The sequence below is a fragment of the Stegostoma tigrinum genome, chromosome 7, assembly GCF_030684315.1.
Source record: "Stegostoma tigrinum isolate sSteTig4 chromosome 7, sSteTig4.hap1, whole genome shotgun sequence".
In the NCBI taxonomy this organism is placed as follows: domain Eukaryota; kingdom Metazoa; phylum Chordata; class Chondrichthyes; order Orectolobiformes; family Stegostomatidae; genus Stegostoma; species Stegostoma tigrinum.
In genome coordinates, this window is record NC_081360.1 from 74,229,990 (window position 1) to 74,242,197 (window position 12,208).

At 38.0% G+C, this 12,208-nt stretch overlaps 1 protein-coding gene across 4 annotated transcripts in view; it reads left to right on the forward strand.

Moving 5' to 3' along the window:
* thsd7ba (thrombospondin, type I, domain containing 7Ba) overlaps positions 1–12,208 on the forward strand; it is a 922,022-nt gene that overhangs the window by 780,475 nt on the left and 129,339 nt on the right. For all 4 annotated transcript variants that reach the window (XM_048535033.2, XM_048535035.2, XM_048535034.2 and 1 more), the window contains one exon: positions 3,634–3,751. In XM_048535033.2, the coding sequence (XP_048390990.1) occupies positions 3,634–3,751 (118 nt within the window). The remainder of the gene's footprint in view (positions 1–3,633; positions 3,752–12,208) is intronic.

The following is a 12,208-nucleotide window of genomic DNA, read 5'->3' on the forward strand; positions in this document are numbered from 1 at the left end:
TAACTTTGTTTTATCTTGGAGGGGTTATTTCTATTGCACTTAGGATGGCCAGAGAAAAATAACAAACTTCTTTCAATGTCAGCTTTGGCTCAGGTGGTACCCACTTAACTGAGAGTCAGAAAGTTTTGGGGTAAAGGCTCATTCCAGAAGAAATGCGAAACTAAGACTCCGCCTCCCTGTTAAAATGTCTCAAGGTGCTATTTTGAAGAACAGAGATGCTAACTCTGGTGTCCTGGACAGTATTATTCCCAAATTAACGTTATAAAAATAAATGGTCTGATCAGTATCAAGTTATTTATAAGAGCAGTGCACTGTTCAAATTGCTTTTCCTACACTACAACAGTGACCACATTTCCAAGGTATTTCTTTAGTATAACATGCTTTGGGGCATCCTGTGCTCATGCAAGGCACTGGACTGATGCAAAGTCTTTTTGTTTCCTTTCTCACTCATTTTTTGTTTATGGGTGAATTCAACAGCTGTGCAGTCTCTGCTTTGTCCCAGTTTGGGAAATTGACCCTTTTAATGAATTTTATGATTATAGGTCACACCTCAGAGGTAGGTTTTTTTTTAAATGGTAGAGTTTCCCAACCCACTAGCCAAAGAATTCACAAGAAATGCATCCCTGCTGATCACAGCAGCCCCATTGAATTGGCTGGAGATTGATCTTCCACCCCTCACTTAGCTTTGAAGTCCCAAAGTCCAGAACTATATAAGTTTAGGGAGCCTCATTGTGACAGGGGAGATGATGCTAAGTAGTGGAGAGTGTTGGGGATTTAGAATCAGGAGGGGTGAGCAGGAGTTCTGGAGCTTTGTAGGGTATTGCTTAGGAGAGGGAGATGAGGAGATGAAGGAGTCTTGCTGGGGAGGTTGAGGATAAGGTGGGACAGAGCACCAAATTGGGACATTTCAGAGAGGGGGCATTATGCATGATGTGGACAAAGGTTCTTCAAGTAAGCCCCTGTCTCCCTATTTCCTGTTCAAAGCCTGAGAAGTCTGCTAGGCTTTACCATTTCTCCTTGAACTCCTTCTGCAAGTCTTAAAATTGCGACCATGTGCGTCCTGGTCTTTGGCACCTAAAGGACCTCTGTTGAAGTGAATGTGTGTAGGCCTACGTCTTGCCTGTTTCCCACATAAAATTACAGGCAAGTCAGGGACTGGCAGGACAACTGCAGGAAGTCCACTTATGGAACTCCATAGCCCCCGCTGCAATCCTGCCAGTGGTGGACTCTAAAGTGATCAAGTGATATGGGGGAAGGGTGGGATTAGGATATTGAGCTCAATTATCAGCCATGATCATTACTGAAGGTGGAGCAGACTCACAAACCTTATTCTGTGTCCTATCTTCTACGGTCCTAAAATTCTGCTCTGATACATTTCATCTGCCATGAGTTTCTGCTACATTATAATCTGAAACAGTTAGACACTTTTCTGATTAGTTTGCCTTATTATTCTTGTTTTGTACTTGTGCAGATAGTAGCAGAAATTGGTATGCTGTCAGCTGATTGGTTAACTTCACGCTCTCTCTGATGGGAAGCTTAGTGATGTCAAAAGCAGAGACTGATTACCAAAACTGTATTAATCTACCTTCACAAAATGTACATTTTCTTAATGCTAACAGTGTAAAAATTAGCCATTGCATCTCACTTTGCATCACTTGACTAGAGAAATGATGGTTTCACTATGTTCAATTTTATTATATCTCACCTGGAAATATTATAGAGGCATAGAGGTGTACAGCATGGAAACAGAGCCTTCTGACAATTTATTCATGCCAAACAGATATTCTAAATTAATTTAGTCTCTTTTGCCAGCATTTGGCCCATATCCCTCTAAACCCTTGCTATTTATGTACCCATCTGGATGCCTTTTAAATATTGCAATTGTACCAGCCTCCACCACCGCCTCTGGCAACTCATTCCATACACCCACCACCCTCTGCATGATAAAAGAAGCCCCTTAGGTCCCTTCTAAATCTTACCACTCTCACCTTAAACCATGCGTCCGGTTTAAGACTCACCTACCCTGGGAAAAGAGCTGTCCTGCAACAAAACTGGAGACCTATTCCATTTCCCAGCCTGACACACCTCACTAAAATGAAAGCAAATGAAAAACATTAACAGGCATATAACAATTACTTGAAAGAAGACTCTTCTTGCAGGACAATTATGTCCCAATCTATTTCCTAAAATAAATTGAAGATAAGAGAAAGGTTTGGGGAATTGCAGTGGTGATTTTATAATTAAAGTTTCCAGTGAAGAACCACAGTCATAGAGCATGAGTTGAAGCTAGGTATACAACTCAATACCTTCTATCTTTGACCCAGACTCTGTTGAATCTAGCTGTTCACTGGGAGCATATTATTGAGGAATTAGCTCTCCATTCACGTCATGCAAGAGTGACATGACTTTCTTTAAAATTTAAGCAGTCTGCTGATTTCACATGGTGACTATATTATGAACAACTAAAGGTCAAGAAAAATGTTTTTACACTTGGCAAATGGATATGTGCACTTTGATCTTTAAAGGTTAAAACTATTTTGAAGTTTATGCCTCTGAATAACTTTTACTTATTTCCCAATTCTATACAATGACATTTTACAATTTAATATTTCCTGTGGTGATTTGTAGTTTTATCGACCCAATCTATTTTGGCACAGTGTCCAAATACATTGTTTTTTGAGCTACCTGATGTAGGGTATGCAAAACTTTGGTGAATTACAGCTTCCCAATCATGCATCAAGCATGATATATCTTCACAAAGTCACCAATTAAATCAGTAAAGTAAACATCAGCAAAATATACAGGCTGGTCTATACTGGAGGGTTTTTTAAGGTGAAATAATAGTGTTTGCAGCTCCTTGTTTAAAATTTATATTGAACCTAGATAGGGTAAATCGTTTAATCTAAATATTTACTGCATTGCTGCTTCACTGATCCAGTCATTAACTGATCGGGATAACACTCAGTTTTCATTAACTGGTTGGGATAACACTCAATTTTCATACAAGAAATTGCTTTGACCAAGGCTAATAGCAATTAGCAAACCCATCTATGGTTTTAGTCAATTTGTAATACAACAAAATAAACTAAAAGAAATGACTTAGCAAGTATACAGGATTGCTTCAAAGTAGCATTGCTCAGGGTTCCATCTGATTACCACAGTCCTTGGATTCCTTGGCATACAAAGAAATGTTTAAGAACTTGTGAGAAGGTTATCAAACCAAATGGTTGCAGATTATGCACACTCAGTCATTAATTATACCCACTAGTTTTATTTCTTCAGTCATAGATTTTCAAAATATCCGTTCAGCTCTTCACCTCACATAATGTAATTCAAACACGCCTTGCAAAAGAAAATAAATCAAAAAGTCACAAAGTTCTTTACACCAATACATTTCAAAATTCACATTCAGTTTTCCACTTCTCTTTAATATGCTATTTAAAATTTAGTTTTTGGCCAAACTTTTGATTAATTTTTCTTCAACCTCCTTTTGTGGCTCAGAGCCAAATTTTGTTTGAGAACATTTTACTGTGTGAAAGCTACTGGATAAATGTACATTTTTGTTGTAAATTGGAACTGAATGGCACTATGGAGCAGCTAGCTTACTGCTGCGTTTTGTTTCCTTTTTCCAAGATGAAACTGGAATCTCCTTGGCACTTATCCATGTCTTGCTTTGTGGAATGTCCTGTAAATTGTCAGCTGTCAGTGTGGTCATCTTGGTCTGAGTGTTCCCACACTTGCGGACTTGAAGGTACGTGGATCCTTCTGACTGTCGAAAGGCAGGTGTTAGTTTATCTTCCATGTAAAATAACAGAGCAAGCAGTGACTTAGTTTATGCCGAAAAAGAATACTCCAAATGACTATTGCTTAAATTTAATAAAAACTAACATGTTAATTGTCACAATGATTTAGTTTTGGTATTTTTGTATTTCTAACTTTTTTTGCTCTTGAATTGCGGATGAAGCTACATAACATGTGCAACACACATAAACACATATTTATAAATGTTTGATATATGAGTATGAAAGGGAAAGAAAGTAAGTTCTCCAACTCTTATTTTTCTTTTTGACAGCAAATAATATTCTATATTATGTCAAAATAAGAATTCTATAATTGTATTGAATTCTGTCAAAATGCTTAGCTATTTATTGCAATATCATTAGTTTAAATATGGAATTTATCTGGAAAATTATTGTAGATGCAGACCACGTATATAACAGTTTGCATTTAATATTCAATGTGGCATTTGGGTTTTGCATATCTGAATTATTCAGCACTGAACATATTACAAATTCAGAAACCTTTAGGTAAATCACAAGGATTGTAGAGGGAAAGAAGATCACGTCTGTATAGCAGATCAGTAATCAATTTTTTTAGAGCATAAGATTAGTGCCAATTAATCATTTTATTTACATGTTATGGTTTTTCAGTTGCTTTCTCTATAGTTATGCAGTCATTGTCAGAATGGACACCACACTGAAAACATAACAAGTGGTGACCTCAATGTCAATATTTCTTTCTTGATTGGTGATCTCCCCAAATTTTACATTAGTAAATAATATTTTAAATGAAGCATGTTTGTTCATATCTGTACATGGAGGGATGCTTGGAATGATTTTGACTGTGTACACAATTGGCAGTCACAAATTGGCAGTCTCTCCTGCATGTTAATGTCTTTTCCTTTATTCATTCATGGGATGATCGCTGACCAGGCAGCATTTATTGCCCGGTTCAGAGTCAACCACATTACTATGGGCCTGGAGCCACATGTAGGCCAGATCAGGTAAGATGGCAGTTTCCTTCTCTAAGGGACGTTAGTGAACCAGCTGGGATTTTCCAACAATCAACAATGGATTCATCGTCATCATTAAGTTCTTAATTCCAGTTCATTTACTGGATTCAAATTCTACCACCTGTCATTATCTGGGTCTCCAGACTAAAAGTCTAGCAATAATACCACTAATACCACAAGGCCAATGCCTCCCCATATGATTTCAATTCCATTTGCATGATTGAGGCCATCACAGAAAGTGGTTATCATCACCGTATTTATCAAATGCCGGGACTACCTTGTGAAGCTACAGCACAAGACTTTTCATGCCTAAACTGCAGACATGGCATTATGTACACAGAAATAAGCAATCACTCCCAAAGTATCAAGTCAAAGCTCTGCAGGCCTGTCACATCCAGTCGTGATTGGTGACATTTACACAGCTAATGGGATTCATAAAATCTCAATTATTAATAATATCAGAGTCCAGCGCGGTGATTGTAATTGTTTACACACTTGTTTAAGAAAGGGAAAGATAAATCTGGTAATTATGGGTCTACAACAAACTGGGAGAAAATTAGTAGCCATGTGGACAAATAGGGACATGTATGGAAGAGCCAGCACTGATTTCTTTAATGGGAAATTGCGTTTTATTAGCTTGATTTGTTTTTTTGAATGAGATAACAGACATGGTTGATGAGACCAGTGCAGTTGGTTTCATCCACAGAGATTCTCATAAGATATTTATTAAGAATTACGTATTAGGTTTATCAGCAAAATTGAAGCCGAGAGGACAAAGGGGTGAGATTATCATAGATACAAATTCAGCTCAGGGACAAGAAACAGATGAATGACTGGGGATACACTGTGGTATTCCTCAGGGTACAGAACAAAAATCGTTAATGTCTTATTGACTTAAACTAGGAGGTAACAAGGCAAAATTTGCAGGAGATACAAAACTTTGAGGTATCTTCGAGAGTAGCAGACCTCAAGAAGGCAGAGGTCTGCAAATGAATGGCTAAATGCAGAGCTGATGAAATTTGATGCACCAAAGTGTGAGGTGTTTCATTTTAAAGGAAGAATAAGAAATATCAGATGAAGTTATCCAATTTTAAAGAGGGTGCAAGAAAAGAAAGACTTGGGGGCTGTTTTGCTCACAAATCTATGAAGGTGGAAAGGCAGGTTACCAAAGCAATTAACAATGGTTACAAGAACAGGTTGGAGACTGGTTTTTCATGCTAAATGGTTCAACACTTGACCCTCTAAAACCCCAAATACAAGGAAGAAACCAGGAATGAAATGAAATACTTGTCTCTTGCTGGATAGCGGCAGCCGCAATAAGATATTCAGCATAATCAAGGACACAGTAAACTATTTGGTTGACACTTCATGAAAATTCGGCTCTTCTGCAACCAGCATGCTACAGCTGTGGTGCATCCTGTATGCAGCAACTTGACTTGACTTTGGTGGCCCATGAAAAACACACAACTTTCTCATCTCAAAGTTAACAAGATGTAGAGCTGGATGAACACAGCAGGCCAAGCAGCATCAGAGGGGTCTTGACCCGAAACGTCGGCTTTCCTGCTCCTCTGATGCTGCTTGGCCTGCTGTATTCATCTAGCTCTACACCTTGTTATCTCAGATTCATCCAGCATCGGCAGTTCCTACTATCTATGTAACTAACAGGATTTGGTAATGTGCAGATTGAAGGCAGTTTGACATAAAGGGTGCTGTCCAAGGATAACTGCTGTATCTACCTTTGTTCTTCATATATTCAGATATCTTAAACTTGATTATAAATATCCTGATACAGAAATTTGTCAATGAAATTTAAGAATTTAAACATACCTGAAAAGACAGTTGAAATCAATCTTTTGCAAGTGCATTCCATGAGATTTAGATACAAGAAAGCCAACTTAGAAAGCTCTATTCATTTGAAGAGAGCAAGAGCAGCAGATGCTGGAGTCAGAGACAACACAGTGTGAAGCTGGAGGAACACAGCAGGCCAAGCAGCATCAGAAGAGCCCCAACCAGAAACGTCAACTTTGCTGCTCCTCTGATGCTGCCTGGCCTGTTGTGTTCCTCAAGCTCCACATTGTGTTGTCTCTGCTTTCATTCTAAGTTGGTTTTCTTGTATTTCAGTCCAGATGAAAGCTTTGACCGTGTGATTCTCTTTACCAGTATTTAACTCTGTACTGCCAAATAATAAAGGGGCGCCTTTGAAGAGAATTTAGTAAATGTTGAGGAGGGCATGGCTTAGTGAAATGGGCAGACAAATGATAGATGTAATTTAATGTGAAAAAATTATGTGATAATACATTTTGGAAAAATATTAATAGATATGTGATTGCCATAGATCTAGGAATTCAAATACGCCTAACACATAGTGTGGATTTATCAGGATAATGCCCTAGATGAGAAACATACTTACATAGACGCTTAAGATAATGTGAATATTTACAGTAATGCAGAGAGAAATAAAGATAATTTAGCAAAAATAATTAAATAACAGGCAGTTTTGATAAACTGGGGCAATGACTATTACCACCATTAAAGGAATCAAACCAATGGAAGCATCAGTTGTAAATTCACAAAGCCATGTCAGCACATTGAAAACATTCTAAAATTCATCTGCATTTCCTTTTTTCTTTCCAATTGATCGTTTCTTCAAAACTGTTAAATCTGTCAAATGTGACTTTCCTGGAAAAATTACATTGAAGCTGTTCATGGTGAGCGAAGACACCTACAAATTCCTGATAACTTTTTTTCAAATAAGAACTTGAATTGTTTGCCAACATCTGGTATTTGAATAATTAGTGGCCAGGTCAACATTCATCTTGCAATCAACACCAGAAAGAAAATAGATTAAACTGATTGTTCATCTCATTGCTGGTGTACAGATCTAGCAGTGTCTAAATTGCTCGTCATGTTTTACCCACAGAAGCTGTAGTATATCGCATTCAAGAATAATTCATTAGTTGTGAAGTGCCTTGAGGCATCCTGAAATTGTAAAAAAGTGTGAAAAACCTGAAATTCCTTTCTCCTTTTTTCCTGTCCTGCCTTTGCAGGCTGTTTGCCCATTGTAAAAAATGGTGAACTTCAGAGAAATCATCTTTTATCTTTCTTTGCAGTTTGCCCCACTGAGGAAGAGGTGAAGTAATAACGGCGGGGGTGGGGGGGTGGTGTTCTTTAGGACCTCTAGAATTAGATTTGTGTTTTTGTAGGATAGGAATAGTTATTTGTGTTTCACTTTGTAAGCAAACCGTTTGTTTGGCTCCCTAAAACCTCTGAGGAACCTGGAGTAGAACTGACCCACCTACTGGTTGTCTTTCTCGTTATCCAGAGGGGTTAAATGGACATTTGCTTCCTTCTGTTAAATGTGTAGCAATCTGTCAACTCTTTTAGTGATAATGGGAACTGCAGATGCTGGAGAATCCAAGATAATAAAATGTGAGGCTGCTCCTGAGATGCTGCTGGGCCTGCTGTGTTCATCCAGCCTCACATTTTATTATCTTGCCAACTCTTTTAGTTGGACTGTTGAGGACCTCTTTTTATCATAATAACATTCTTCTCAAACACTCATTAGAGAAAGATAACACTTAACACCTGCACTGAGTATTGAATACTTTCTTATGTACTTGCTTACAAATGCAGGTTTGCAGTTTTAAATTGTGTGGTACCGATTGTGATGAATCATCAGATGCGGGAAACATGAGTTCTGAGAATTGACAGCAAATAAATGTGTTTATATAGTTATGAACCCAGATTAGATTTCCAAATGTAAGCAGCAATCTTTTTATGGGCCAGCGACCTTTTGTATTAAAATTTTAAAAAGTGTGAAATTCAAGGTAAATCCTCAGAGAACTCCCATGAGCTTGAACAAAATAAGACAATAAGCTTTACTGTTCAAAGTTATAACAGCAATGCAATTTACAAATGTATGCAACTTGTATTTTAACATCCAGTTAGAATTAACATGAAGTAAATGTGGGTAACAGACACAATGTGACCACAGACCGCAACAATTAGCAAATGCAGATAATACAGACCCCATGGATTCCATAGCAACCCTCCAAACGTTGATGATACTATGGATCACCAAATCTTTTTGAGCCTTACAAGGTATTCCAATTTATAAGTTCTTCGAATGCCCTAAAAAACTGTTCCATCCTGACCTGTCTGAACAACTACTCATAATCTGACACTTCGCCCTCCTCTTCTTGGACTATACTTCCCTGTAAGTAAGTATGCACTTACACAAAAATACATCACCAGTTGTTTAGTTTATTGACTGTTAGCTCCATTGAGCTAGTGTTATTTTAGGCATTTCAGACAGCTCTAACTGCGGCCAGTGGCTCCTAGAACTACCTCCTGTGCCCTAACAGCTTAGAAATATTCAACTGTTCTTGGGATATCTTCCTGAGCACCAAGACACAGTGACGTTCCATTGCCTTCTTAGCAGACCAGCAGCAGCAGCACAGCTTGACATTTCTGAAGAAGGGTTGAGACCCGAAACGTCAGCTTTCCTGCTCATCTGATGCTGCTTGGCCTGCTGTGTTCATCCAGCTCTACACCTTGTTATCTCAGCTTGACATGCAGCATGCTTCTGTTTGCCCCAGCCTCTCACAGACTTAACTTTCCCTTCAACTGCTTGTGTCCTTTGAACTAGAATTCAAACAACCTTAAACTCTGATAAGTGACTCATTAAAAACCCTGCAATGAGCTCCATTCTTGTGTTGAGACAGTTTTTAATGTACTCACATAGCAAATATTGGAATCTCCAATTCCCTAAATGTTACAATTCACAAATTTTTGGCTCCCACTGATCAAGTGGTTAGAACACGAAAGGAATTAATCATGATATAAGTACTTATCTATATCTATAAGACTCAAATACTTAAAATGTAATCTCCTATGATGTAAGCATCCTCGTAATTGATAACTTTTTATAGCTTTACATAAGGAAGCACAACTATAATATTTGTCAGTTAGAATTTCACCTTCAGCATGTTTCGTTGTTCATGTGAATACAGGCAGCTGAAGATCAATCATAGATAATTCCTTGACTAAGTTTGAATATGTGGAAAGGAAGCGCCTTCTAGCAGAGCAAAGCCACCTACTGGCAATTTGAAAGTTTTTTCTGAACCATATGTAGAAGGGAATGTATTTTAAATTCAATCAATTTGGGTTAATTATGAATGAGTGAAGAGATGGTATTGAAGGAAAGCTTAAGAAAATGGATCTTTCTTCATGAGACTATGTGAGTTTGAAATGTAGCCTAGTAGAATCATATTAAGTGGTGGAAATAAAAAGACAGAAATTATTTCCACAGGTCGGTGAATTAGTAACACTGGAGTTTAGACTCATCATCATTAGAAGATCACACACAGGTCATGGAATGCATTATACAAGCAGATTTGGTTCAGAGGTTTTAATGTTTACAATGGAATTGAATATTTGTTTGAAACTGAAACACACGTAAAGATGCAGACAAAAGACAGGAAATGGAATTCAAATAAATAGCCTCAGATGCAAAGAATAACACTGTTATGACCACGCGACAGAACCCCAACATATTGTAATTCTGGACTGTTGTGTTTAAGAGGACTTGTGCAGCCAAAAATGGCTGTGTGTATAAATTAAGAGGCTGTCTGGACAGCGAAAGACTGGTGGAATGTAACACTCCAAGTTCCAAGGAAATTTCCAAAAGACTGGACTATCATCCTTTGCAACTGCAAAAATGACAAGGGGTTGAATACCCTCTGCTCAACAAGCTACCTCTTTGTAGATTACGTCCCAAACTGCAGACACATTTTGTGTTTTTCCCTTTGAAGACTACACAAGGACATAAATTAAAAAGCAAGTTTTATTTCTACTGGAGTATATCATTGGTACTGAACTCACCGGCCGAAGCTTGAGAGTTAGTGTGCTGTGACAGTCACAGTTGAAGTTCTATCTCCTGGTTACCAATGGTACAGATAAGTCCTTCTCTCAATCCAACTACAAATCAGTGAAAAGAAAGTACAACAACAAAAGGATTCATTATCACCCTGAATGTTGGAATTTAATCTCAGTCAAAAGGAATCGGAGCTATTGAATCTCAACCAGTCTGGAAATCAATGCCAATTTTCAACTTCCAACATCAAGGCAACCAATAACCTCCACTGGAGTAGCTGCAAAGTTCAACTACCCTTTCTTCATAAACAATTCAAGACTGATTCGTACAGCTTTCTTTTAAATGTTTATCTTTTTTGGACCGGCATCTTCGTCGAATTTGTGTATATGTGTGTTGTGTTACCAATTCTCATATTTCGTATTTTATAAACCCTCTCTTTATTAACTCAAGAAAATATGGTTAAGTTTATTCCTTTAAAAACCCATTTGGGTCTGGCACAGAGTTACAAATTGTTGGATCCTACTGAACAAAGAAGGAATTCATCACGCTATGTATAAACAAAGAGATCATTTTCAAAGTAAATAAAATGAATAAAGAAAGGGCGCTAATCCCTTCTTCTTTTGGACCTTAACAATTTGGGGTGTCTCATTTGAACTGCAACAAATTGTGGAACCCCAAATAGGGTCTCATCACAAAACTGACAATACCTATAACCAATTTAATGGCTACTTTTGTTTAAATGGGGGCATACATTTGCATAAGGCCCCAAGCAGGGCAAAGCAATGACAAAGATTGATTAATTCATATCCATTGCTTCAGATATAGGCATCATGATAATTTAAATAATATTAGTGAGCAGCCTAGTGTTAATTGTGTTGCTGAATGAACACATGCCTTAGCAGTGGGCTGACATTCATGTGACACTTGCACCAAGTAAAACTGGACCGCCAATTTTAAAGTCAGGATACTCCTTTTATTGTGAAATTATATTTTGTCTCGAAGAAATGGTTGCACAAGACATTCTGAGCCGAAGAAAAGTGAATATGAAAACAGGCAGAGGGCTTTAAGTTTCTCTGGCACAGAACTGGAGGCCTTGATGCAAGAAATGAACAGGAGGCGGTTTATCTGCTGTACATGTCACTGAGCAGCTGAACTCTGAGGATTTGTATGCAGAGAAGGAAAAAATTGAAAGACTCCACATTTGTGGTCAAGGTCAATGAACTTAAATGCTTTATTCTTGCAAATGGTCCATCAGTTCCACACAGTATTCCATTCACTATCCCTGTTTCACTCAGCTACCAACATCAGATAATATCTATAACACATACTTAGCACTCTCAGTTTTGCCTCTTCCTCAGACTGTTATCACTGCTATAATTTACACACCCATACTTCAAAACTTGAGGGTAATGGCAACGACCAAACTATGCCAAGCACATGATCAACCGCACTCACTGATTTTACGATAGGTGTTGCAAAACAATAGGCTGCAATACCTAACTGGAGAAGTGTTAGGCATTTTTGCATGCCCTTACCCTACT